At 31.9% G+C, this 26,733-nt stretch overlaps 3 protein-coding genes and 1 pseudogene across 9 annotated transcripts in view; 2 read left to right on the top strand and 2 right to left on the bottom strand.

Moving 5' to 3' along the window:
- The window catches only part of LOC107490817 (pentatricopeptide repeat-containing protein At5g46100), a 29,509-nt gene extending 22,890 nt beyond the window's left edge, over positions 1 to 6,619 (bottom strand). Inside the window, exons 1-3 of one of the 4 annotated variants that reach the window (XM_052261302.1) lie at positions 4,626 to 6,619; positions 4,226 to 4,343; positions 3,571 to 3,700 (exon numbers count right to left, since the gene is read on the bottom strand). In XM_052261302.1, coding sequence (XP_052117262.1) covers positions 4,695 to 6,134 — 1,440 coding nt within the window. In that variant the 5' untranslated portion in view covers positions 6,135 to 6,619 and the 3' untranslated portion in view covers positions 3,571 to 3,700; positions 4,226 to 4,343; positions 4,626 to 4,694. Of the gene's footprint in view, positions 1 to 3,570; positions 3,723 to 4,041; positions 4,344 to 4,625 lie in introns of those variants that run through there. The other 3 variants (XM_052261303.1, XM_016111634.3, XM_052261304.1) reach the window with 3 other exon arrangements.
- LOC107490816 (pentatricopeptide repeat-containing protein At5g46100) overlaps positions 1 to 26,733 on the bottom strand; it is a 57,293-nt gene that overhangs the window by 22,873 nt on the left and 7,687 nt on the right. The window contains exon 3 of one of the 4 annotated variants that reach the window (XM_052261300.1): positions 3,604 to 3,700. The exons of 2 other annotated variants lie outside the window; for them this stretch is intronic. The gene's annotated coding sequence lies outside the window, so the exon portion shown is untranslated. Of the gene's footprint in view, positions 1 to 3,603; positions 3,701 to 3,824; positions 4,050 to 26,733 lie in introns of those variants that run through there. One more of the 4 variants, XM_052261294.1, reaches the window with a different exon arrangement.
- LOC107490762 (protein DMP6-like) lies at positions 999 to 1,694 on the top strand. Its single transcript, XM_016111564.3, has one exon. It carries the CDS (start codon positions 999 to 1,001, stop codon positions 1,638 to 1,640), a length of 642 nt encoding a protein of 213 aa, XP_015967050.1. The 3' UTR covers positions 1,641 to 1,694.
- Positions 3,121 to 3,788, top strand: LOC107490818 (protein DMP6-like; annotated as a pseudogene).

Below are 26,733 nucleotides of genomic sequence, written 5' to 3'. Positions count from 1 at the left end.
AAAAAAAAAAAAAAAACACTTGTACAGTCATTATTTCAAGCGTGTTTGCCAATGAGCCTTAGTTCACATGGCATATCTTCCCCTCCCCACCTCAAAAATTTAGGGTTCAAACTTTAAAGATTGGAATTGAGAAAAAAATGTGGTAAAAGTATGAGGAGTGTGCGTGTATTGTGTATCTAAGATTGGGATTATCCAATCTATTGGAGTACCTAAGACTGAGAGTTGTCCAATCTATTATGTTTTTTTTGTATTAAGTAATTTTACAAATTAGTATAATCCCGAATTATATATTGTGTATTATTGTTATATATGAATTTATTTAATATTAATATCTTTTAACTGTGAATTACTTTTAATTTTATAAATTTAAATTATATTATTAAAAAAATTAATTACATTTATTTTAAGTATTTTAATTAATTAATTAAGTGGGACCACAACAGGGATTAAAGTTAGTTCCTCCTAATGGAGAAGAAAGAGATGTTTTGAGTTCCTATTTACTGTTTATGACGCAAAAGCTGATGTGGAGTTACTTTTTATGACAGGTGGGCCATAAACAGGAACTAGGATGAATTCCCTAATGAAGATGGTCTTAATTCAAGCATGTCAAGATGATGACAAATAAAAAAAAGCGTCTCAAAATCATATATTTATTGTTTATTTCTTATATAATATAATAAATACAAAAAAGAATTACAAGGTAAAGGATTTACATAACATATACTAATTTGTAGTGATCCATTAAATTTTTTGCAATAACTAGTTGCATGCATTAAAAGCGAAACATAAAGAAATACATGTCTCTAAGGAATATAATGGATACTCCATCATCAAGTTTTGAGTTTGTGTTCCTTGCAAGAAATAACAAACCTCCCTTCACATACTTTCCTTTCTTTTCCCACTCTTTATCTCCACTCAAATTAGCTCATTCTTTTTGCCTCCATATAAAGCTATGCTGCAAAAAACACAACAGCAGAGTTAGCTCAATCTTTTAAGCCATGGACATCAAACTTGAACATGACAAAGATGAACTTGAACATGACAAAGATGAGGAAAAGCTCCCTCTTCTGCGAAACACAGAGGTTCCAGAAGCAGAGAGGAACCTTGTTCAGCAAGCAATTAGCCAAACATTTGAGAGCACAGCACATTTGGCAAACCTTCTTCCTACAGGCACCGTCCTCGCATTCCAGCTTCTGTCTCCGGTATTCACAAACCTTGGCAACTGCGACTCGACCGCGAAGACAATGACTTCTTTCCTTGTAGCTATCTGTGGCGTGTCCTGCTTCCTTCTATGCTTCACTGATAGCTTCAGAGACAGCAAGGGAAACATCTGCTATGGTTTTGCCACGGTTAGAGGCTTGTGGATCATTGATGGATCAACCACTCTTCCACCTGAAATTGCTGCTAAGTATAGCATCAGGTTTATAGACTTCATGCATGCAGTGATGTCGGTTTTGGTGTTTGCGGCGGTTGCATTGTTTGATCAGAATGTGGTGAATTGCTTCTTTCCAGCACCAGACAATGAGACACAGGAAATACTCACTGCATTGCCGGTTGGAATTGGTGTCTTCTGCAGCATGTTCTTTCTTGTATTTCCTACAAAGAGACATGGAATTGGCTTCCCACTTTCAACAAATTAAATCTTTTTTATATTCATGTGTGTAAACAATGAGATAATCATGTTTGGAACAAATTATCCGTGACTTCAAGTTATACGTTATTGAAAAAAAAATAGTAAGTTTGCACATGTAAGCATTCTGAAATGTCATGTGTTCAGAGGATTTCAGTCTTGAATTACATTCCCTTCTTTTTCCGTTATTTGAAAATTTTGTAAATAAAATACTCAATATATTTTAGATACAATTTAAGGGCTGATTTTTTTTATTATGGAAGTAAAAGTGGTGATGTACTTTAACATTGTAATTTTTTGTATTTTTCAAAACTGTGGAAGTATACAAATCCCTGAGTCTGATTTCTGTACTTAAAATTTTTTAATTTTTTTTAACACAAATCCCTGGGACTGATTTGTGTACCTCTCAGAAATCCCTGGGTCCGATTTGTGTACCTCTCAGAAATCGGACGGTCCGATTTCTATACCTCTAGAAATCAGACGGTCCGATTTGTGTACCTCTAACAAATCGGACGGTCCGATTTCTGCTTCTCTAGTTAAACGATCCCACATTTGAGTATAACACCCCAACAATCCACATTTAAAACACCACTATCACTCCAATATTAAAAATAAAAAATTCACAATTTAAATTAAAATATACTAAATTATCGATGTACCAAAATTTTTGAATGACAGATATCTTAAAAGAGAAATAATATCAACAAAAGTGTTGATATAGTGGCAAAATCGTAGAAAAATAGTATGATTTATAGTAATAAGGAGAACTTGAATTATACTATGGGAAAACGCCTCTAAAAAGAGCAAGATTAACCACACTTAGAATATTAATTTAAACCAATATGAAGGTTTACTAGTGAGGGATTCCGTAATAATACTGAGTAATATTACACGTGCATGAGATCTAAAGTTCAAATTATATTTTCTTGTAATAGGAAGGAAGGAAGGAACCCTTGGAATTCCTTAAATATATGGATCATATTGTTAATTTTGACCAACATCTTTTAATATCTCCCAGGAAATAGGGAAAAAGAAAATTCATCTGGATCAAAGTCAAGATATGACAATGCAAAATCACCACGTTGGTAAATTTCAACATAAAATATAGCAATCTGTTTCTGTTTTATTTCATAATTAATTACTCTGACCTATTCCTCCAATCTACCGTGTATAGCTTTCCTCCGTGAGCAAGTTGAATTCATAAATCATAATTGTCATGCATGCTTTCAAGCAATACAAAAACCCACATGGGATACAAAAATATTCCACTTTGAAAAATACATCAAAAAACAACATTATCATGTTTTTCAGTTTGTGTTTCTTTCACGAAATGGCATATAACCTCTCTTAGCATCCCTTTCTCTCTCTTTGGAACTACTCAAGTTTGCCTAACTATAAATTTCCATTAATCCAATGCTGCAAAGACACAGCACAAACGTGACCAAAACAGAACAGAAGATAGAGGCAGCTGAAAGGTCTTTCTATAAGCCATGGATGCTGAAGCAAGTGGTACCCAGAATCAAGAAGAAAAGCTCCCACTCCTGAGCAATGCAGAGATTCCGGAGGCAGAGAGGAACCAGATTCAGAAAGCCATTAGCCAGACATTTGAGAGCACAGCAAACTTGGCAAACCTTCTACCTACTGGCACTGTCCTTGCTTTCCGTCTTCTGTCTCCAATCTTCACAAACGAGGGCAGCTGCGACTTGGTCAGCAAGACCATGACTGCTGTACTTGTAGCTATCTGTGGTGCCTTATGCATCTTGCTATGCTTCACAGATAGCATAAAAGACAGCAAGGGGAACATCTGTTATGGGTTTGCCACATTTTCAGGCCTGTGGCTTATCGATGGATCAACCACACTTCCACCAGAATTTGCTGCTAAATATAAATTGCGGTTTATAGATTTCATGCATGCAGCTGTATCAGCTTTGGTGTTTGCAGCAATTGCATTATTTGATCAGAATGTAGTAAGTTGCTTCTTTCCAGAGCCATCTCTAGAGACAGAGGAAATCCTCACAGTATTGCCTGTGGGCATTGGCATTTTCTGCAGCATTTTCTTTGTTGTATTTCCTACAAAGAGACATGGAATTGGCTTCCCACTTTCAACAAGTTAATACTGATCTTTTACATTCATGTTTGTAATGAACTTCAATTTTAATAATTTTAATTGATTAGTGATTTATCATGTTGGGAACATGCTATATGTGGCAATCATGTATACTTATTCTCAAATGTGGATAAATTATATAACTACTTCGGTTAGAAGCAGTTGAAGTTGGTTAGTTTCCCATTTGTATGTTGTAATGCTCAATATTGTATTGAAACCGTGTATGTAACCCCAGTCAGTGAATGGATAATCAACCCTTTTCATCATTTTCTTGTCCATGTGGTGATATGTATATTCACTTGATGGCAGAACCTCGTTATTTATATGGCATGTTATCCAATTTAGTTTTCCCTTTTCAATAATTTCGTTTAATATTTAAGGCTGTTCTAAAGCTATCACAAGAAAGACTTATCTATCAACTCATCATTACGCCAAATATTCTAAGGATAATTGATTGCTTCAGAAACCCCTAAACAAGTTGAATCTACCTTAAATAACTTGTCTTGCTCCTTGTCTCATACTTTCACAACCGTTTTCCAGAAGAGATTTGATGCATAGTTAATTTATCCTCACCATAGACTTTTAACATTAGCCTGTCATCTTCCCCTGACACAACCAGAAAGAGGATGGGTCAATATTGTCTCTTCAATGAACATTTATTCAGCATTCAGTAATAGCCATCTAAATATTGACTGTGTTTGGAGTAGATATCATTGAATAAACTGCCAATAGAAACTATTAATTCCCTTAGATGGAAAATTGCATTATGAAAAGAGTGAGGAGCATTTGGAATATAGCCAATTTATTGTAACTAGAGTGACAACTCCTCTTATACCTAAAACAAGAAGAGAGCAGATTATGAGTCATAACAAGTAATTTTGCAATTACCTGAATTTAATTTACCCAAGACTTTGGAAAATGCAATGCGCATACATGTGGTATAAAATTTTACAAGCTTTAACTTTCAGCTTCAACAAATTTCTGTTTCAGTTCAGCAAGCAGTAGCTCAGTGGCTTCTCTAACTCTTTTCCGATCCCAAAGTCCAACTATTACTGCATTCCATATTCCCTCATCTGGAATGCAGCCATCTAATACCATCTCATCAAGAATTCGAGCAGCTTTGTGCAGGTCTCCCCTCTTGCAAAAACATTTGACTAAACAATCAAAAGTGCCAACTTCAATTGAAACACCTCTAGTTCGTGTACTAAGATACAACTGAAATGCACGGGGTGGATCAATACTACTACAAAGGCCTTGGATCACCATGTTATGCATTCTAACATGAAGCCCCCAAGTCACTCGACTTGGCTTAATACCGCCAAGCACCATCTCATCGATGAAGTTCGCGGCTTCTTGATAGCTGCATTCAGCACAGAAGCCCTTTATGATTTTCCCGTACAGCACTGCACTTGGTTTCAAACCTTGAAGCCTCATCCTGTCAAGAACATCCACAGCTTCCCTATGCTTTCCTTCTTTGTATAGCCCATCAATTAAAGTTGTATAAGTGACATTGTTAGGCAAATGACGTTTTATAATCATCATTTCTAAAAGCTCTAATGCTCGTAATGAATGCCCATTTTTACATAAACCGTCCATCAAAGAAGTATAAGTAAAAACATTTGGCTCAATGCTGTTTCTTTTCATCTCTTCAAGCAATTGCATGGCTTCATCCAAGTTATTAGATTGGCACATCCCATGTATCATACTACTATAGGTAACAACAGATGGTGTATATTCTTTCTGCTCCATCTCATCAAACAGCTCTTTTGCCTGACTGACTTTTCCCAGTTTACATAGCCCATTAATCAACGTGCCATATGTATAAGAATCTGGCTGGCATCCCCGGTTTGGCATCTCGCGAAATATCTGCAAAGCCACGTCAATGGTTTCATTGCTCTTACAGAGGGCTTTGATTAAAATGTTGAGGGAAACAACACTAGGGGGAATGCCTGTTCCTCTCATCTCCCTGTAAAAACCAAGGGCCCTCTTTAAATGGTTTTCCTCCACAAGAATATTCATTATTGTAAGATATGACTTCACACTGGGCCGCAACTTAAAGTGTTCCATCTTCAGGAATACCCTCATGGCATCAAGTGGCCTATGCACACGTCCATAACCTCTGAAAATAGTTAAGAATATGTCCTCTGTAACCTCACAATTTTCTTGCTTCATTCTCTCAAGCAATCCTTCTGCTAACCGAAACTGGTTCACAGTGACCAACTTAGAGATCATGATACCAAAAGTCTTGTGATCATGACGAAAGCCATTGCTATATTCAGCTGTTGCTGAGTCAAACACAAGGAGAGCTCTGTGTATATCCCTTTCTGTTTTTATCAGCTGCTCAACCAGGGAATTTGTAATTTGCTTTGGCCACTTAAACAATGTTTTGGAGCCCATAACTCCAAATCATAACACAGAGAAAGAAATGACAGATTTTGAAAACTTTCAAAGGCAAAGCATCACGAACAACAATGCTCAAGGGTAGGAGCTTGTTTTATGCATAAAAGGTGTATGGAGAATTTCATCGAACATGTGTCGTGCATGATGAGGTGGGTGACCAATCTGGTAGAGCCGGTCAATAATCACATATTGATAATTGGAAATGATCAAAACAACAATAAATAAACAAAGTAATATTCAAGAAGCTCAAAAAAATTTCACCTCACTTACCTATTAAACAAGTTGTCAAATCCAACCGGTAATCGAACCGGTCAGACTACTGGGTCATTGGTTTAACCGGTTGACCCGGTCTTATTTAACTAAAAATATAAAATAGTCAAAAACATAAATTAAAATTTGACATACATGTCTTCAATAACATTTGAACAACAATCAAGTCTCATTCTAAAAATAACTAGTACGAAAATAGACATAAAATTAGTCGGTACTACTACAATAGTATCTTAATTTGACACAATAAGAATAACAATCCATAAACTATGTCCAAGGAGTAATTTCAAAGTCTAGGTATCTATCTTCATCTGATGTTCTTCGGATGATGGTGTTTCTGATGAAACCATCTTAAAATCCCATAAAAGAAAAAAAATTCAATCAACTAACTAACTCATAGCAAAACAAACCAGCATCATTACAGCAACAACAATCAACAATCAACAATCAACAAAATTCATAATCAGCGAAACCAATTCAAAAACTAACAAAAACCACTGCATATTTAATAATTAAACCATATTCATAATCAGCAAAACCCCTGCATATTCATATTCATAAACCAATTCAATATTTCAATTCAACCACTGCCATATTTATTTCTAATCAGCTCATAAACCAATCAACAATAAAATTCACAGCAACAACATCAATGAATCAACCTGGAAAAAACTGGAAAATAAATTAAATGCTCAGCTGTTGTTGCAGAGGCAGAAGGTGGGCGACAAGCAGCAGTTCAAGCGGCAACAACCACGGAAGAGAGGCAACGGAGGGGCGGAGGCGTGGCGCGGGGAGACATGAGCACTCACCAGGAAGCACAGCTGCAGGAAGAGAAGCAAGACATGAGCAGTGGAGCACACCAGGCGTTGGGTGTGTGATGGTGGACAACGACGACACGCTGCACGGCCGCAGGAAGCACAGCTCAAGCACTCACCCACGGAGGTGCGAGCGGCTGAGCACACAGCACAAACAAAGAAGAGAGGCGAGACGCAACTCGCGAGCACACAATGTGGAGGATCTGCGAGAGGCGAAGCGACGGTGGCAAGCGTGTGGTGGCGGTGAACCGAGGTGAGCTGCCAGCGCTTTGCCTCTGTGTGGTATGCTGTTTTCGAAAGTGAGAGTGAGAGAGCTGGGGATGGGGTGGTGTTACATACCCTGAGGAGAATGCTAAATAAGCAGTGCAGGCAGCTAAAAAGGGAAGATAATAACCCCTTTACCTTATCATTATTCTAGACGAAATAATAAAGTAAAGGGAGGAATAACTGATTTAAATAACTGATTTATTTTAGGAAGCAATAACTGATTGAATCAGTTAGAGGAGAATCAGGAACTGCATGATTTTAGGAGACAATAACTGATTGAATCAATCAGAGGAGAATCAGGGAACTGCATGGTTGTGAAGATTTCGATTAGAGAGAGGGTGAGGCAATAAAAGAAGGAACCGAATAGGTATTGAGGCAGGAAAAGATTTGGAAAGGCCTAGGCTAGGAGAGAAGAGGACTCTCGAAACTCCTCTGCTATCATTTTCTATTCTATTGTAACTTCTGCATTTCCTTTTAATAAATTCCAGCTGAGAGTATTTTGCCTAAAGGGTAACCTGTTCAGTTTGTTTTTGTTTTACCGAGTGCTGTGGGAGCATTCTGTTGGTACCAGTTTTAACAACTGGTATCAGAGCACCGGTTCTGGGTGTTCTGTGCATGGTGTCCACGCGAGCTGCCATGGAGTCAAGGTTGGAGGCGGTGGAGAAACGGATTGAGGAGTTACAGGAAGCTCAACAACGATCCTTGGAGGCATTCTCAGCCAATATGTTGAGACAAATGAGGGAGTTGCTACCTCAACAGCACCAAGGTGGAGGCACTGGTGCAAACGACACCGGGGGAGGAAATGACGGTGGAAGGAACGAGCAAGATGACGAGGGGGTAGAAGGGAACGGTACAGGAGACGAACGGCAGAGGAGATTCGAACCAATTCAAAAGCTTGACTTACCGGTATTCTCGGGGGAGGATCCGAATGGCTGGTTGGTGAGAATGGAACGCTACTTCAGGGTAATCGGAGTAGTTCCGGCGCAGAGGCTGGATTTTGCAACAATGGCTTTGGAAGGGGAGGCCCTCACCTGGTTCGAATGGCGGGAAGAGCACACTCCTTTTCATACCTGGATGAGGTTCAAGCAAGACCTCCTAAAGAGGTTCCAACCCGGAGCAGCTCTTAACCCAATGGCTCCGCGATTAGAGGTGCGCCAAGTCGGAGACGTCGCACAGTACCGAAAAGATTTTGAAGCAGCGGCCAGGACACAACGAAACCTCGGGGCGGAGACTCTCGTGTATTTTTGTGAACGGCCTTAGAAGGGAGATTCAGGCAGAACTGAACGTGGCAAACTTTGATAATCTGCCGGCGTTGATGGATAGAGCCATGGCAATTGAGTGGAGAAACCGTGCTTGGCAGGATTCCGGAGTGAACCCGACAGGCAGAAAAGGAGAAGGATGATCCAAAGGAGGAGGGTCGGGGGGACCCGGATCTATCAACATGGGATTTCAAAAAAAATCCTAACTGGACTCGACCCAACTTACATGAATCCAGAAGCGGAGTGAGAGTGGAATCGGGACCCAACACCAACCGAGCCCCTTCGATCACACGAGCTAGCACCAACTCGAGCTCGGTTGGGGGAGGCGGCGCGGCGTCATCCTCTGGGACCAGAGGCAGTGGAACGCGGCGACTCTCCGACGAGGAGTGGGCAGAGCAACAGCGGAAAGGCTTATGTTTCCACCGTGGAGAGAAGTGGGGACCTACCCATGTCTGTCCTATGAAACACTACAAAATTTTGTTGATTGAAGAAGAAGAAGACCACGAAGCCGAGCAGGAGGATGCGAGGTCGGAGTTGCCCGTGGAGGAACCCAAAGGAGTTGAACTGCAGTTGTCTTCCTACAGTTTTTGGGGATTGACAACACACAAAACTTTCAAGGTGAGAGGGGCGATTTTGGGTCAGGAAGTAATGGTGCTCATAGACCCTGGAGCGTCGGCAAACTTCATAGCACCGAGGTGGTTAGGCGGCTATCCCTGCCAGTGAAAAGAGTACGGGAATTTCGTGTAGAGGTAGGAAATGGTGCCATAGAAAGGGGACATGAGGGCTGTGAGGAACTGCATGTGACTATTCAAGGAATTCCAATTATTCAGAGTTTTTTTGTTATGAAACTGGGCTGTTCAGAGGTCGTTCTGGGAGCAGGATGGCTGGCCAGCTTGGGGAAGTTTGTGGGGGATTATAGTGAATTAACGTTGAGCTGGAAGCAAGGAGATAAGGAATTCCATTTGCAGGGAGATCCTTCACTAAGCAGAAGTAAGGCCTCTTGGAAGACTACCTTGCAAGCGCTAAAGAATCAAGAAGAAGGTTTTGTCATCACCCCTGTCCTGGCAGCCACTGAAACCCAACCTGCAGAACCCTTTTCTGGAGATGTTGAGCAATTTCTGCAATCTTTTGGGGACTTATTTAGCACACCGGAGGGACTACCTCCCAAGAGAGAACAAGATCATGCTATAATCTTGAAGGAGGGATCATCAATTCCTCGCATTAGGCCATACCGTTTATCCCCATTACCAGAAGAATGAGATTGAGAAAATAGTAGAGGAGATGTTGAGCTCGGGAATAATTAGGCCCAGCACCAGCCCGTTCTCGAGCCCAGTCATTTTAGTCAAGAAGAAGGATGGAGGTTGGCAGTTTTGCGTAGACTACAGGGCCTTGAACCGGATCACGGTGGCTGACAAGTTTCCCATTCCGATCATAGAAGAGCTGTTGGATGAGGTGGGAGAAGCAAGGGTGTTTTCGAAGCTCGACCTTAAATCGGGATACCACCAGATTCGCATGCGGGAAGAGGACATTCCCAAGACAGCATTCCGAACTCATGAGGGCCATTATGAGTTCATGGTGATGCCCTTTGGGCGTACCAACGGCCCTTCCACTTTTCAGGCACTCATGAACCAGGTATTGAGGCCTTTCCTAAGGAAATTTATTCTGGTGTTTTTTAAAACTGGTACCAACAGAATGCTCCCACAGCACTCGGTAAAACAAAAACAAACTGAACAAGTTACCCTTTAGGCAAAATACTCTCAGCTGGAATTTATTGAAAGGAAATGCAGAAGTTACAATAGAATAGAAAATGATAGCAGAGGAGTTTTGAGAGTCCTCTTCTCTCCTAGCCTAGGCCTTTCCAAATCTTTTCATGCCTCAGTACCTATTTGGTTCCTTCTTTTATTGCCTCACCCTCTCTCTAATCGAAATCTTCACAACCATGCAGTTCCCTGATTCTCCTCTAATTGATTGAATCAGTTATTGTCTCCTAAAATCATGCAGTCCCTGATTCTCCTCTAACTGATTCAATCAGTTATTGCTTCCTAAAATAAATCAGTTATTCCTCCATTTCCTTTATTATTTCGTCTAGAATAATGATAAGGTAAAGGGGTTATTATCTTCCCTTTTTTAGCTGCTGCACTGCTGACTCAGCATTCTCCTCAGGATATGTAACAGGTGGGTTCAGAGTTCAAAGTTTGCTATAAGAGAAACCAAAATCCTTTCTTCATCCTATAAATGTTTGCTGTGATGACATTGATCAATAAAGCAATTACATAAAAAAAAAACATGACCAAGTGAAGAACAAGTGAGCACTGAGCCACTGACCTTCAAAGACTACGCCGACAGACCGTTGATTCAAATCCACTTCAAGAAAGTAATTAACTAATTATCCAACAGAATCAACAATACCTCAATTGTAATTTCGGTATCAATCCTAGGGCTAGACAGAAATGTGTTTATGAACCAAGGAGATTTCCACCCTGAAGGTGATTCAAGGCTTATCCTAAAAGGTGTTTCATTAAATCTAAAATCAAACAAACAGTCAGTCAGAAACAGTGCAATAATTGCCATCAAATAATCAACACAGTCACAATCTAGGTACAATTAAATCACAAAACAAAATAGTAAAACACAACACACAAAATTAGCAAAAAACCAGAGCTAATCACAAGACATTCACTAATCAATAAAATCACGACACACAAAACCAGAGCTAACCACAGAAACAGAGCATAAAAAAGTAAATAAAAAAAAACAAAGAACAACTGAACAAGTGAAGAACAAGCGAGCAAGACATTCACTGACCTTCGAATAACACACAAATTATAACAATTTTAGTAAAGATTTAGTTAATATGTGTTCTAAAAGTATATGATAAATTTATTATTAATAAAAAAATTTAAATATTTTTATTTAATAAATATAAAAAATTACTTTAAAAAAAATAATTTATACATTTAACCTGTGCCTTAAAGACACATAATAGATAACGATTTGGGTAATTAAGCATGTTTATAAGACCGAAGTCCTACCTTGTCGCTTTAAGTTACTGAATCAGCAAATGAGAAATACAGTTAGGTTCTAGAAATGGAGGTTTACTTTCGGGTTGAAACAATTGTGAAGTTCACTTGGACCATAGAAAATTTCTACGAGTTAGTAGAATGCAGGGAGCTCCACTCCGAAACCTTCTTCACTGGGTCCTATCCATGGTATATATAATATATTATTTCAATTTATATGCATGCATGCACTTTCAAATTTTTAATGATTCCTCTAAATCTGATTATTGTAGGCGGATTATGATAACCCCAAAAGCTGCCAACACCGGAAAAGGCTTGTCAATTTATTTGGATGCTGTGGACATTGCTAATGCCAAAACCAGATCTGCTTGCTTCAAGTTGTCTCTAATTAATGAATTCTGTCGCAAAAAGACCAAAACTAGGACAAGTATCTTTCTTAATCTTTTTTTAGCAATGCTAAGTAATTATTATTTTTTTTTTTACATAAAAGAGATGTAGTTTATATTTATATTTATCAAAATTTTGCACATATAATTTGATATTGTTTATAGCTATATTTTTTTAGAATTTATACGTATAAATTATTAAAATTTATTTGTTAAAAATAATTTAATATTTATGTTGATTAAATAATAGCCAAATATACTAAAAATTATTGATTTTTAATTTTTTCTTCATCTTCACTTTCAATTGCTTGAAATCTGTGGTATCATGTTGCTGTTCAGCTTCAATTATGTGTACTATTCTTATGAATATAGGGTTTTCATTTGAAGCATAAATAGTTATATTTTTAAATGATTTAATTTGCAAATACTAGCATTTACCAGAGGATTCATATATTAGACACCGTGCGTTTATAGAATTTAATTTAATTTTCTCCAAATTTATTGTCATTATTTTATATAAGTATGAATATATTTTATACCATTATTTTTACTACTTTTAATGTATGATTTTATTTTGGCAGAGAACAAGCACTTGTTCAGCTCAGAGAATGTTAAATTTGGTTACAAATCGTTTATATCTTCAGATGAATTTCTAAGTCCTAACAATGGGTTTCTTGTGGATAACACATGCACAATTGTTGCTGAGGTTTTTGGATATGATGATCAAAATACAGATACTAATGATGATGACTACCAACATCATGATGAAAATACAGATACTAATGATGATGACTACCAACATCATGATGAAAATACAGATACTAATGATGATGACTACCAACATCATGATGAAAATACAGATACTAATGATGATGATGATGATGAAGATGATGATGAAGAAGAAGATGATGATGATGACTCTCCTAAGGATACTGTGTTAGTGGATTTCAAGGGTCTATGCAGAATAGAGAAAGAGTTTGTTCAATTGTTGGAAAAAGTATGTTCAAGGCGTCCAAATCTTGTTGAAAGCCATAGAAAGAGGAACATGAGTCAAAAGTTCAATGAATGGTCGTTCACAACATTAGGGAAAGTGTTGCAATTTCTTAAGACTAAGAAAGTGAAGGACATGATGAACGATGATGCTTGTAAAGAGCTTGAAGATTTGTGGGAGGAACTTGAGATAGTTAAGTTTGATGATTTGAGTTGGTTGAAGGAACATGTTGAATCTGCATTGGGTATGAAGAATCATATGGAGAGAGGGATGAAGGTGAAAAGGCTTAAGGATAATGTAGTTGCTCTAGAGGGTGAGGTGAAGAGCCTCAAAGAAAAAATGATTGTTGCAGAGAGAGATCTTGAAAAAGCAAGAAGTGAATTAGTGAAAGAGGAAGAAGGCTTTGTAGGTAGAGATTTGAATGATGAGCTAGCATGTGAAATACTCTAATAGCATAACATATCTTCTTGTTAACTATTAATTTATTATTTATATATCTTTTATATCACATTTTCACCTTTCTCTGTTGAACTATCTAATAATAAAGGTAGAAGTTTTTACTAGCTTGATTATCAAATATCAATGACAATTTTATAAGCAATAAACGAACACATTATTATCAGGTTGGTATTAATTAATTGTGAGTAAAAATAATAAATTATACTGACTATATATACCATTACTCTTTTTTTACTCACTTTTTCTACCAAATTCCCATGTCCTCCACTATTTTATGTCCCTTATTTTTTCCTGTCATAGTAAACAATTGGCCGCATCTTTTTTCACTTTTGATCACATTATTTTCATTAATTTATACACACTAGGCCACTATATATAAAAAGAATCTCAATAGGGAGCCAATATAAACTTTTTCATATAAAAATATTACTATTCTTACTTTATTTTGAAGTGGCAAGAGAAAAATTTTCTAGACTCTTTCAATTGTTGTTATTAATTATTATATGTCGTTGCATTGAAGCAGCTCCTATACGGGTGTGTTTGAAAACCGTTGAAAGGAAAAAGCACCTTTAGACTTTTTGAAAGCTTCAACTTTTGATTTGACAATTTTTTTTATAAACGCAAAAGTGATTTTATTACTAAAATTACGTTTACAAGAAGCAACTATTAGCTTCTGCGTTTTTTTAACGGGTTTTTAGTTTTGGATACTAATCATTTATTTAACTTTTACCAATTTTATCCTTTGCGTATGTTATTGTATTATTTATAGAAACATTGTTATTTCTATTTATATGAGTTCTATTTTTTTATTATTTATTATTTTTATTTTTTTCAACTGTTTGTTTGATATTATACACTTTTATAATTGTGATTTTTGTATATTATATTTGTTATTATCTTTTTATAATATGATTTATTGATTCTATTAGGTAAAGTAAATTAAATAAAAAATTAACTGTAAATAATAATAATAGTAAAAAATTATAACATACTAACAAAAATACTAAAAATATACTATATAAAAAGATCATCAAGAAATTTTAGATTTGTTTCAATCACTACAAAGTAAATATTTAATTTTTTATTATTTTTAGTACTTTCTTTTATAATTGTAGTTCTCGTATACTATGTTTTAATGTAATTTTTTGTAATATAAATTATAATTCTATTAAAAAAGATAAATTAAATAAAAAATTAATTATAGATAATAATAAAATCATAAATTTTGGATTCTAAATTAATATTAAGAATAAGATTATTGAGAGTACTAGAATAAGAGTACGATGTAAAAAAATATTTTGCTTTTATATATATCTAAAATATATAATTTTTATTTTTATTTAAAAAAATATTTTGTCTATTTTTATATGTTATTTTTATTTTAGTAAGTAAATATTAATTTTATTATAAAATTAACTAATAAAATCTATTTAAATATCTAAATTAAAACAATAGGATAATATAAAAAAAAATCTAAGTTGATGTCCATTTTAGTAATTTTTTATCTAAGTAGATAGTAATAGAATGTAACAGGTTTCGCATTTTGTTTTCTTTTATCAGGTAGTGAAAAAGGAACTTAGTGGTCCAACAAACACAAACTTAACACTTTCCTGAATCCAAGGTGATCACATTTTGTTTTCTTTCAATATGGTGGAGCCCCAAACAAAAGTGCTTAATTATAATTTCCAAATTTAAGTATCACATATATATAACTTAAAAAGATTTTAATTAGATCAAATCAAAAGATTAATACTTTTAATTTAAAAAAAGAATTAATTAATGCTGATTTAAATATAATACAAAAGTAATAAAAAAAATGACGGTGGATCCAATAATCCATTGATGAGTCTGTTCCAAAACATGCACAATATTATTGTTGTTTATCTTGCTTTAGTTAGTTCACGTACATACAACTTTAGTGTCTGAACTGTGTGATGAAAAGTGGTGCTTTGCAGCCACTGTTGGATAATTTTTTAATTTTGCCCACTCTACTTTGGGTCTATGTATGTAGCTTTCTCTTCTTTTGTTATGAAGCTTCTTTCTTTATTTCCTACTACTGTATGTTGTGAATGATTATTAGAGATTTGGAGTATTAAATGAGATTTGGGGAAGATCCCACTGTTGATGTTCTTAATTCCTCTTATCTTTTGTTTTATATATATATAAAAGTTTTTAAGTATATTAGTACATTGGGTAGCGTTTGGTAGAGAGATAGAAATAGAAAGACTGAGATTGAGATTAAAATAAATCTTAGTATTTTGTTTGGTGTAAAATGGGAGTTCAAACAATAATGAAATTTTAATTTAATTTGTACAAAAGTAAAATTAGAATTAATTAATTGAAATGAAGGTATTTTAGATATAAAATGTTATTAAAGTTTCAGTCTCCATCTCTAAAAATTTTAGTCTCTTGTGTCTCCACTTTTAGAGGTACTAAAATATTAAAATTTTGGAGATAAAGACAAAAATTTTAGGACCAGTCTCTAAAATAACAAACATGATATTGAGTCTCAATCTCCAAATCTCTATCTTAATATCTCAAAATAAACACTAATTTAATATTTTTATAAATTTTAACTATTTTCTTAATTATATATATTTTTATAATTAAAATAACAGTTAAAAATTACTGGAATATGAATATTCTACTACAATTGAAAGTTATATATATATATATATATATCCAGCTAGCTAGTTTTATATAAGGATTTTTTATTTTGGTTATCCTATCATTTCTCGACCATACTATAGATATTTGTCATTTAGAAACAATCATTGAGAGATCAAGTCTCTTCAAAGTGGTGATAATTATTTTGATACCGCCATTTCTCTATGTCAAAACAAGATGGGCCAGGGTCATGAATTGTTTCATCATAGAAAGTGGTTACCTAGTATTAAATTCTATGTACCAACGCAAGTTGACACAGATAGATGAGGATTTGTGTCCCTTAACTATTTCTCTCGAATTCGATATTCACTAGAAGATGGAAATGGAGCTTGTTTGTTTGGGAGGATTGTCCACTTTGTGTACATCTGCAGTACTCGAAAAATTAGTTATTGAACTTCCGGCCTGATGAGTACCTAGTGCAAACCAAAAAAAAAATTCTATGTCATTGTTGATTTGAACTATATATATATATATTGTTCATTGCTTATTAATCTTGTGTCGCAACGAACACACATGGTTTACTTCGTAATCTCTTATACACAAAAAATAATATAAATAATATTTTTCTAAATTAAGTAGCAAAATATTTTTCTTATTCTTAGGCTCTATCAACTAAATTCCGAAGGTTATATCGGTGACACTAGTTGGCAATTGAGATCTGATAAGTCAGAGAATGTGTGACCAAATCAAAATAACCATTGAAGCCATGTATAAATCAATTTCTAATCATAGAAACATGAATGACATTAGCCAAAAACATAGGCATAAAGTGACACACCAGAAAACGATAAGAATGGTGAGACCCTATACCTATAAGGCCATAAACTTCCTTGTTCATGTCCCTATAAAGGCCAATGGAAATTGGAAAGTCACCTATGGCATGGAATGAAAAGGTTCTTAATTAGAGACTATATAATTATCATTATTAGAATAATATTTCAATAATAATAGACAATTGATTGATGGATTGAGAGCGTATGTCTTGTTACTTGCGTTTTGCATATATCTTTATATGATGCATCCATGCCCTTTCAAGTATACCCTAAAGTGGAATTGGACCTTTTTCTTTTATAATATAGAGGTAATGACCAAATCAGTACGCTGACATTTTGGTACCTTATTATTGTTATTGACAAAATGGTCTTTAAAAGATTTTAAAATTTGACAAGCGTATCCACGAGTTCCCACTGTTGATGTTTTTAATTCCTCTTATCTTTTGTTTTATATATATATAAAAGTTTTTATTAGTACATTGGGTAGCGTTTGATGGAGAGATAGAGATAAAAAGACTGAGACTGAGAGAGAGACTAAGAGACATAGATTAAAATAAATCTTAGTATTTTGTTTGGTATAAAATGGGAGTTCAAATAATAATGAAATTTTAATTTAATTTGTACAAAAAATAAAATTAGAATTAATTAATTGAAATGAAGGTATTTTAGGTATAAGATGTTATTAAAGTTTTAAGGAAAAATTATTGTAAAGGACCGCTAGGAAGATTTAATTATTAAAAAGGACATTTAATATTAAAATTATTAAAAAGGACCAAATCTTCTTATAATATTTAAGAAGAAGAACCAAATCTTTCTATAAAGAGATAAATATATCTTTAATTATTTTTTATTTATTTTATTTTATATTTTAATAACAGTTTTACTAAATATTATTTTCTAAAATTGGTCATCTAAAATTTTAAATTAATAATTATTCTTCAGATACTTACACATAATACTTATTTCGTGTTATGTATTATAGTAAATTGAGTTTATGAACTGATTCAATTTATCATGTATTTTTTATAATAATAAATTAAATTGGATTGATTAGATTTATTAAAGAATTTAGTGCAGATATAATTTTTCACTTATTTTAATAAATTGAAATGGCCTAATTCGATTTATTTAGATATTTTATCTTATTAATAATTAAATTTATCTAATTTAATTTATATAGATATATTTAAAACAGATGTGTAATTAAATAATTTTATGTAAGACATCTGTATAACTTTAATCTCTATTTATTAACGTAAATTACCTTTGAATTTATATCATGTTTTATTATTATAATTCAATGGCTAAATTAATAACATGAATGTTATACCCCAAAGAAAATATAAAATGCATGGTCTCTAAAAATTATAATCTTTATGTTGATAAATTTTATTTTTCTTAAAATTTTAATAATTTTTATTTATTTTTTTAATTTTGTGATCTTTACCCAACAAGAAAAATAAAGCTAAAAAATCAGAAAAGTAAAAAAATACATAAATAAATAATAAAAATTACTAAAATTTTAGAAAAAAAATTGTTAATATAAAAATTATAAAAAATAAATAAAAAATAATTAAAAATATATTTGTCTCTTTATAAAAGGATTTGGTTCTTCTTCTTAAATATTATAAAAAGATTTGGTACTTCTTAATAATTTTAATATCAAAGGTCCTTTTTAATAATTAAATCTTTCTAACGGTCCTTTATAATAATTTTCCCTTAAGTATATTAGTACATTGGGTAGCGTTTGATGGAGATAGAGATAAAAAGACTGAGACTGAGAGAGAGACTAAGAGACAGAGATTAAAATAAATCTTAGTATTTTGTTTGGTATAAAATGGGAGTTCAAATAATAATGAAATTTTAATTTAATTTGTACAAAAAATAAAATTAGAATTAATTAATTGAAATGAAGGTATTTTAGGTATAAGATGTTATTAAAGTTTTAATCTCCATCTCTAAAAATTTTAGTGTTTTGTGTTCTCACTTTTTAGAGGTACTAAAATACTGAAATTTTGAAAACAAAAACAAAAATTTTAATACCAATCTCTAAACCAATAAATATGATACTGAATCTTAATCCCCAAATCTCTATCTTAATATCTCAAAATAAACATTACTTTAATGTTTTAAAAAATTTCAACTGTTTATCTTAATTACATATTTTTTATAATTAAAATAACGGTTAAAAATTATTAGAATATCATTCTCTTACACTTGAAATATATATATCCAGCTAGCTAGTTTTATATAAGAATTTTTTATTTTGGTTATCCTATCCTTTGTCGACCGTACTATAGATATTTGTCATTTACAAACAATCATTGAGAGATCAAGTCTCTTTAAAGTGGTGATAATTATTTCGATACCGCCATTTCTCTATGTCAAAACAAGATGGGCCAGGGTCATGAATTGTTTCATCATAGAAAGTGGTTACCTAGTATTAAATTCTGTGGTCAAGAAAATGTCATGGTTGATTTCAATTATAGGAAAGTTTTCAAGTTCACCGTCATATTAGTATTACAATAATTTTTAATTGTTGATTTTAATTATATATGTTATACATATTTTTTATAATAATTAAGATTAACGGTTAAAAATTAGTGAAATACCAGTATGACGGTACATTTAAAAATTTTTCTGAACTGTATATATACTGTGCATTGCTACTTAATCTTGTGTCGTAGCGAACACACATGGTGTACTTCGTAATCTCTTATATCATATACAACGATACAATTAGAGGAATGTTATTAGGTTTCTAATTAATAATAATTTCCTATTTTAGAGACCTCAATAATACCCATAATTAAATTCATATTTTGGAATCAAGTAAATAGCTTCCATATTATGTACAAGTTAAAAAGGCATGTTATATGCAATACTTTTTTATATATATACACACAAAATAATATAAATAATATTTTTCTAAATTAAGTAGCAAAATATTTTTCTTATTCTTAGGCTTTATCAACTAAATTATTCCGAAGGTTATATCGGAGACACTAGTTGGCAATTGAGATCTGATAAGTCAGAGAATGTGTGACCAAATCAAAATAACCATTGAAGCCATGTATAAATCAATTTCTAATCATAGAAACATGAATGACATTAGCCAAAAACATAGGCACAAAGTGACACACCAGAAAACGATAAGAATGGTGAGACCCTAACTATAAGGCCATAAACTTCCTTGTTCGGGTCCCTATAAAGGCCAATGGAAATTGGAAAGTCACCTATGGCATGGAATGAAAGTTTCTTAATTAGAGACTATATAATTATCATTATTATTAGAATAATATTTCAATAATAATAGACAATTGATTGATGGATTGAGAGCGTAGTATGTCTTGTTACTTGCGTTTTGCATTTATCTTTCTTATATGATGCATCCATGCCCTTCCAAAAATACCCTAAAGTGGAATTGGACCTTTTTCTTTTATAATATATATATTAAATAAATACACTCTTTGACATCATTATTATTAGTATAAAAGGAAAAACACATACATAAATGAAGAGAAAAATAATGTAGTGGTAGTAGGCCTCGGGAGTGAAGTGTAATGGAATTGATTCCTTCAAGTCATTTCTATTTGACAAGTCACTCGATATAGGAAAAATATATGGAATCTAACTCCAAATCAATCAAAAATTGAACAACTTAGTTAATTATAAATATAGTAATTATTTTTATTTATTTATAATTTAAAATATTAGTTATTAAATGTTTTATCATATTTAAATTAGAAAGAAATACATTCAGTATCATTGCAACGTGAATCACGTAAATTGATTCAATTAACTTCCGTCTATTTATTCTCATTTCCTTTTTAAATGCTAAACATGATAAATTAAAAAATAAATTTAAAATCATCCAATTTATAAAAAAAAATCCTAATATCTAACATAAACACCACCTACATAAAAATTTTAGATTCACCAAAAAATATTTAGCTGGTTTTTTGTTGGAACCATCTTAGTTCCTTAGCATTATAATTAGTGGTGCGTTGTGTCCTATTATATGTTAGGACAAGTACTCAGAGCTATAGTGTTAGGTGACCCTTGATATACACAAACTGAGTAGAGCACACTTCTATTATTGAGAGCACCATGATATGTAAAACATTGCATGTGAGAAAAGTCTTCATTGAATAAAGACAAAAAGAGACTAATATATATCTTCTTGTGCTAGAAAAGATAACATTATGCATGTCGATATATAATGATTATACATGCATTAATACACGGATCATGCTATGTATGTGTGTGAGTGTAACACTATCATGTTTACACTATGAATATGAATGAATGTACGTACTATAGAGTAGGATAGACTACATAGTGTATGTTAGGGTGTAAGTTACCGAACCGAACCGAAATTTATCGTAAAATCGAGTCAAACTTTACAACAATTGAATAGAAAATCGAAAAAATCGATTTTTTTTTTCAAATTAAACCAATCAGTTCGGTTCGATTTTTAATTGACTCGGCAGAAATCGAACCGAACCAAACCGAACCGAAGAAGTGGCTTAGTAATGCATTGAAATGGAAATTTTAGACTTAACAAATATGTTTGTTTTATGTTTAGTTGTTGGAATGAGTTGAAATTGTATTGAATTTGAATGTAATGTAATGTTATTTCAGTTTATTAATTGTTTTGAACATCATTTTATTGAGATTAATTTTCTATTAATTTGAATTTAAAAACCGAAAAAATTGACCGAATCAAACCATTTTTGATTCGGTTCGGTTCGATTTGATTATTGTACAGACAACAAACTAATTGGTTGATACTCTATAAAAATCGAACAAATCGGTTCGATTAATTTTTAGTCCAAAACCGAATCAAATTGAACCAATAACACCCCTAATGTATGTGGACTTATTAATTATAGAGGGAAACAGAAAGTGGAACCAATTTAACGAAAAGGGTTCAGGGTGTCAATCATTAAGGAAGGGGGAAAAGATTTCATCTTCATGATTTTGATGGGTTATATTGCTACATCAACATGCTTGTTTGTGCTAAAGTGCCATTTATATATATTGCTATGTAACGTAAAGATATGGAAAAACTTTTTACTTTTTTAGAGTCCATGCAACTACTCATATCATCACTTCTTCACCTACACCTCTTGCTCTCTCTTTTCCCTCGCTTCATCATTAAAATGTAGATTATCATTCATAAAGTGGATAGTTAAGGGCTTAATCTCACCAACACTTTAAGAAAAAGTGAAGAATTATTGGTTAGTGTTGATTTAAATACAAGGTAAAAATAAGAAAAAAGAATCGGTCATTTAATATTTTTTGTAAAAAATAACCAATATAATAATCAATTAAGAAAAAATTTAAATACATACAAAAATTATTCATTTAAAATTTTAAAAAAATAAATATTTAAAATTTTTGCTGATTAATTTTTGACTAATTATTGTTATTATTCGTTTGTTCCTTCAAATTTATTCTCATTTCCTCCATCCATTAGTTACACGCAAGGATTGAGCTTAAATATATAAAAGGGTCCACTAAATTGGGGCCAGCAATTTGATGGTCCTTAAGACATAATTTAGAGTAGTAATTAAGGATAGGCATGATGATTAATCCTCCAAATTCCATGCATATCCAGTTTTCATCAACAAGTCACAAAATATTCAACATCTTTTTTCTTAAAAGAATTATTTCAATTACATTTATATTTCCTGAGGATTTGATAATTAAAAAAAAAAAAGATTGGTATTTGAATTGAATGAATTGTCCAGGCTCTGAAGTTCAAAATCAAATGCAACTACTTAAACCTAACACCCTCACCTGCGACCAGATTTTTACACTTCACTGATCACTGAAGCTCCTATTCCCTAAAGATTCCTCCTCACAACAGAATAAAATAAGCCCTAACAAATAAAAAAATTACTTAAATTATTAATGTGGAGCAATATATGATGAAGCCTGAAGGACTGAAAATGACATATAAAGTACTACACCCTGTAACAAAACAAAAAAGGCCAATTCTATTGTGCCTATGAATTGGTGTCTAAATTTTGCCTAATTTATCTTTTGTAGTAAGTTTTGATTTTTTAAAAATTATTTATTATTATATCTTTTAAATTAAATATTATTTTTTAACCTTTTTTAGTAAATAGGTAACATTTTTTAGGCACCATCGCATTCACCAACAAAAAATCCTAACAGGGTTATACATAAATCTGGTAAAATCGGGTTGTTCTAATTCATGTCCAATTTTAAATATATACCGGATCTTTTTTTAGATTATAACTAAGTTCTAAATCCGATAAAATCTAAATATTTTTGGGCCACAATTATATCGGGTATAAACTGGATGAAAATTGGGCCTTTAAAATTTTAACAATAATTTATAAAAAAATTTATTTATGATGCACTTATTTATAAATAAAAAAAAAGTATTACTGAGAAATTTATATTCATATTTGAACTTGAATATTTGTCCATAAATTTTCATTTTTTTTTTGGTGACTCCATAAATTTTTATTTGATACTTTTTTTTTATCTATTTTCTAATTCAACAAGTGTGATTAAAAATAAAAAAATAAGCTTATAATTAATATAACATAATATTGAAATTAATTTCAAACATTATATATCTTTTTTAGTTCTCTTAGGGTGCATATGGATCGGGTGAAATCTAGTTCGCATTGACCCGGATCTGACTCTAAATAATGATCGAATCTATTTTTGAGATTCTTATCCGACCTTAGACCCAATAAAATCACACTAAATTAACTTCTAAAATAACGGATCCGAATCGAATCTTTAGACCGAACCGGACCATATACACTCCTAAGTGCTAATACCCTATATAAAATCTATAATATTTGAATAGAATACAAGTGTTATAGAAAAAATGATGAGTTAGAAGCATTATTGAGCTAACCCTAGTAATAAATTAAATTATGACATTGCTCCTTGCTAAAATCACCATGCATGAATCTCTCTCTCTCTCTCCTAAGCTATAGTTTTGGTAACCGTAGAGAAGTAGAGGTAATGTAGTTGTCACATAATAAAAGGCTCCTCATCATTCGTCACGGAAAAGCTTAACTACAGTTCTAACGAATTAAACCTTCTCCAACATCCAGTAGCAAAAATCATGATTAACAAGATTAAATTATGATCACTTTCTTTGCGGCAAAGTCATGACGATAAGTTGACAACATTCAAGAATAAGAATAGAAATAATTATTAGCACCTTATTAGTATTAGCTCTAGAAAAAATACCTAATTTCAAATGCACTTATTATATATATATATATATAAAAGGTGAATTCTACCAAACTCCTTCTAAAATAACATGTAAATTACTCTTCATAATGTGTCACATTTTAATTGGTTATTATTTTAACTATAGTTGGTTATTTTGTAATTTATTATTTGAGATGGGTAATTATACAATTTCTTAAAATATTAAAATTCTACCCCGTTAATTGAAGCACATTTTTACTCCTTCATTCTTTCTTCGTTATGTAACATCGGTCCTTCCACCGTTGCGGTGGTGATAAGAAGCAGCGCTGACATAGTTGCATCATTCCTTAACGAATCGTTGAATTTCCATGGGTCGTAACTTCCCCGTTCTTTCCAGTATAGCCAGCGCCGACTTTATTGCTATCTCTTGTCCTCTCACTCAATCCTTTTTTTTTGCCATAATCATTAATGGTTAGTTCGGTTATTAAATTTTTTTATTGAAAAAAATATCTTTATTTAATTACATTATGGAATATATATTCATATATAAAATATAATATAATAAAATAAATTTATTCAAAATATTTAAAAGTATAATTAAAATTAGAAATATACAAATATAATAATAAAATTTGTACTCTAAATAAATAAACATATCTTTTATCATACATAAATTATTTAAAATATTAAAATTAATAACACAAATTTAAAATGATAAAATCCAACTTTCTTACAAGTATTTTTTATAGTATTTTTATTCTTTTAAATTTTAATTTATTAGTACTTCATTATTTACTTAATAATTAAACAAATTATTTTTGGTATTATCTTAAAGAAGAGATCAATATAACAGTTTAAAAAATAACGTAAAAATGATATTTTAAATAAAAAATAACGTAAATATTTAACGATAAAAAAATTATTTTTTGTATTTTCTTAAAGAAGAGACCAATATAATATTTTAAAAAATAATGTAAAAATAAAATTTTAAATAAAAAATATTTAATATTAAAATTTTTAAATACAAAAATAATTTGTATAAATATTTAAAAGATAAATATAAAATATATGCATAAAATAAATAAAACAAATAAAATGGGAGTACTCATGAGAAATAAATAATTATTTTTGTCTTCTTTATTTATTTTAAACATGTATTTCATATTTATATCCTGGATATTCATACAATTTGCTTTTGTATTTAAAAATTTTAATATTAACTATTTTTTATTTAAAATATCATTTTTATATTAATTTTTAAAATGTTATATTGGTCTCTTCTTTAAGATTATACAAAAAATGATTTCTCATGAAAATAATTTATTTAATCATTAATTAAATAATAAAATATTAATAAATTAAAAGAATAAAAATACTATAAAAATTCTTGTAAGAAAGTTAAATTTTATCATTTTAAATTTGTGTTATTAATTTTAACAATTTATATTTTTTTAAATAATTTATGTATGATAAAAGATATGTTTACTTGTTTAGAGTACAAATTTTATTATTATATTTGTATATTCCTGATTTTAATTATACTTTTAAGTACTCTGAATAGATTTATTTTATTATATTATATTTTACATATGAATATATATTCCATCATGTAATTAAATAAAAGTCGGCGCTGGTTATATTGGGAAGAACGGGAAAGTTAGAAGCCATGGGAATTTAACAACTCGTTAAGGAATGATGAACTGTAGAAAGAGATTGCGTGAGAGGCAGTAGATCGCAACTATTTCAGCACTGCTTATGGGATAGAATTTTAATATTTTAAGAAATTATACAATTACCTATCTCAAATAATAAATTACAAAATAACCCCTCATCTATTGACTGGCTTGGAAGTGTATGAAATAAAATTGCTGAATAATTAAGTTTATGTTACTGTTCCCTCAATTAAACCGCACAAAAATAAATCCCCCCTTAATTATGTATGTGATATCACCATGAAGTTGTTTTCATTATATATAACAATCAATTAAGCTATGGTTTTTGCTATATAATAATAATTAAAGGTTTGTGCAGTGGTTGAGGTTGTTTGACAACTAGAGGTACACTAGTTATATAAAGTCAATTTGTTAATAAAGGAGGTAATCTAATCTTTAATAAATTGATCGATGATTAAGGTTTAAGGTACTATATAATCTGATCTTTTATGATTTTCATAGCCATATAACAACTTTTTAATGACAAATGCATGCTCTCTTTCTTAAATAGATTGTAGCAAATTAAATTTTCTGAAATTTTTTGTCAGGGTCCAGGCCCACATATGGGCCCAAACAGCCGAAAACCAGGAGCCCCAACCCTATGCAAGTCCAAAGAGTTAAATAAAATAGAATGTGTCCAAAAAAAGACAAGTACAAACCATTGCCAAATTAATACCAGGTGTTACTGGGCCTGGGCCTGTTTAAATACCAAAAAAAAGAACATGCGTGTCTGGCATATACTCAAACGTTGTGAAGTCATGGCAA

This window comes from Arachis duranensis, chromosome 5 (genome assembly GCF_000817695.3).
Source record: "Arachis duranensis cultivar V14167 chromosome 5, aradu.V14167.gnm2.J7QH, whole genome shotgun sequence".
NCBI classification, from domain to species: Eukaryota; Viridiplantae; Streptophyta; class Magnoliopsida; order Fabales; family Fabaceae; genus Arachis; species Arachis duranensis.
The sequence above is the reverse complement of the archived record's forward strand: the minus strand, read 5'-3'. Positions and strand labels throughout refer to the sequence as shown.

Excerpts from the sequence above, each read along its gene's own strand:
- LOC107490762 (XM_016111564.3), top strand. The coding sequence starts at position 999 with ATGGACATCAAACTTGAACATGACAAAGATGAACTTGAACATGACAAA.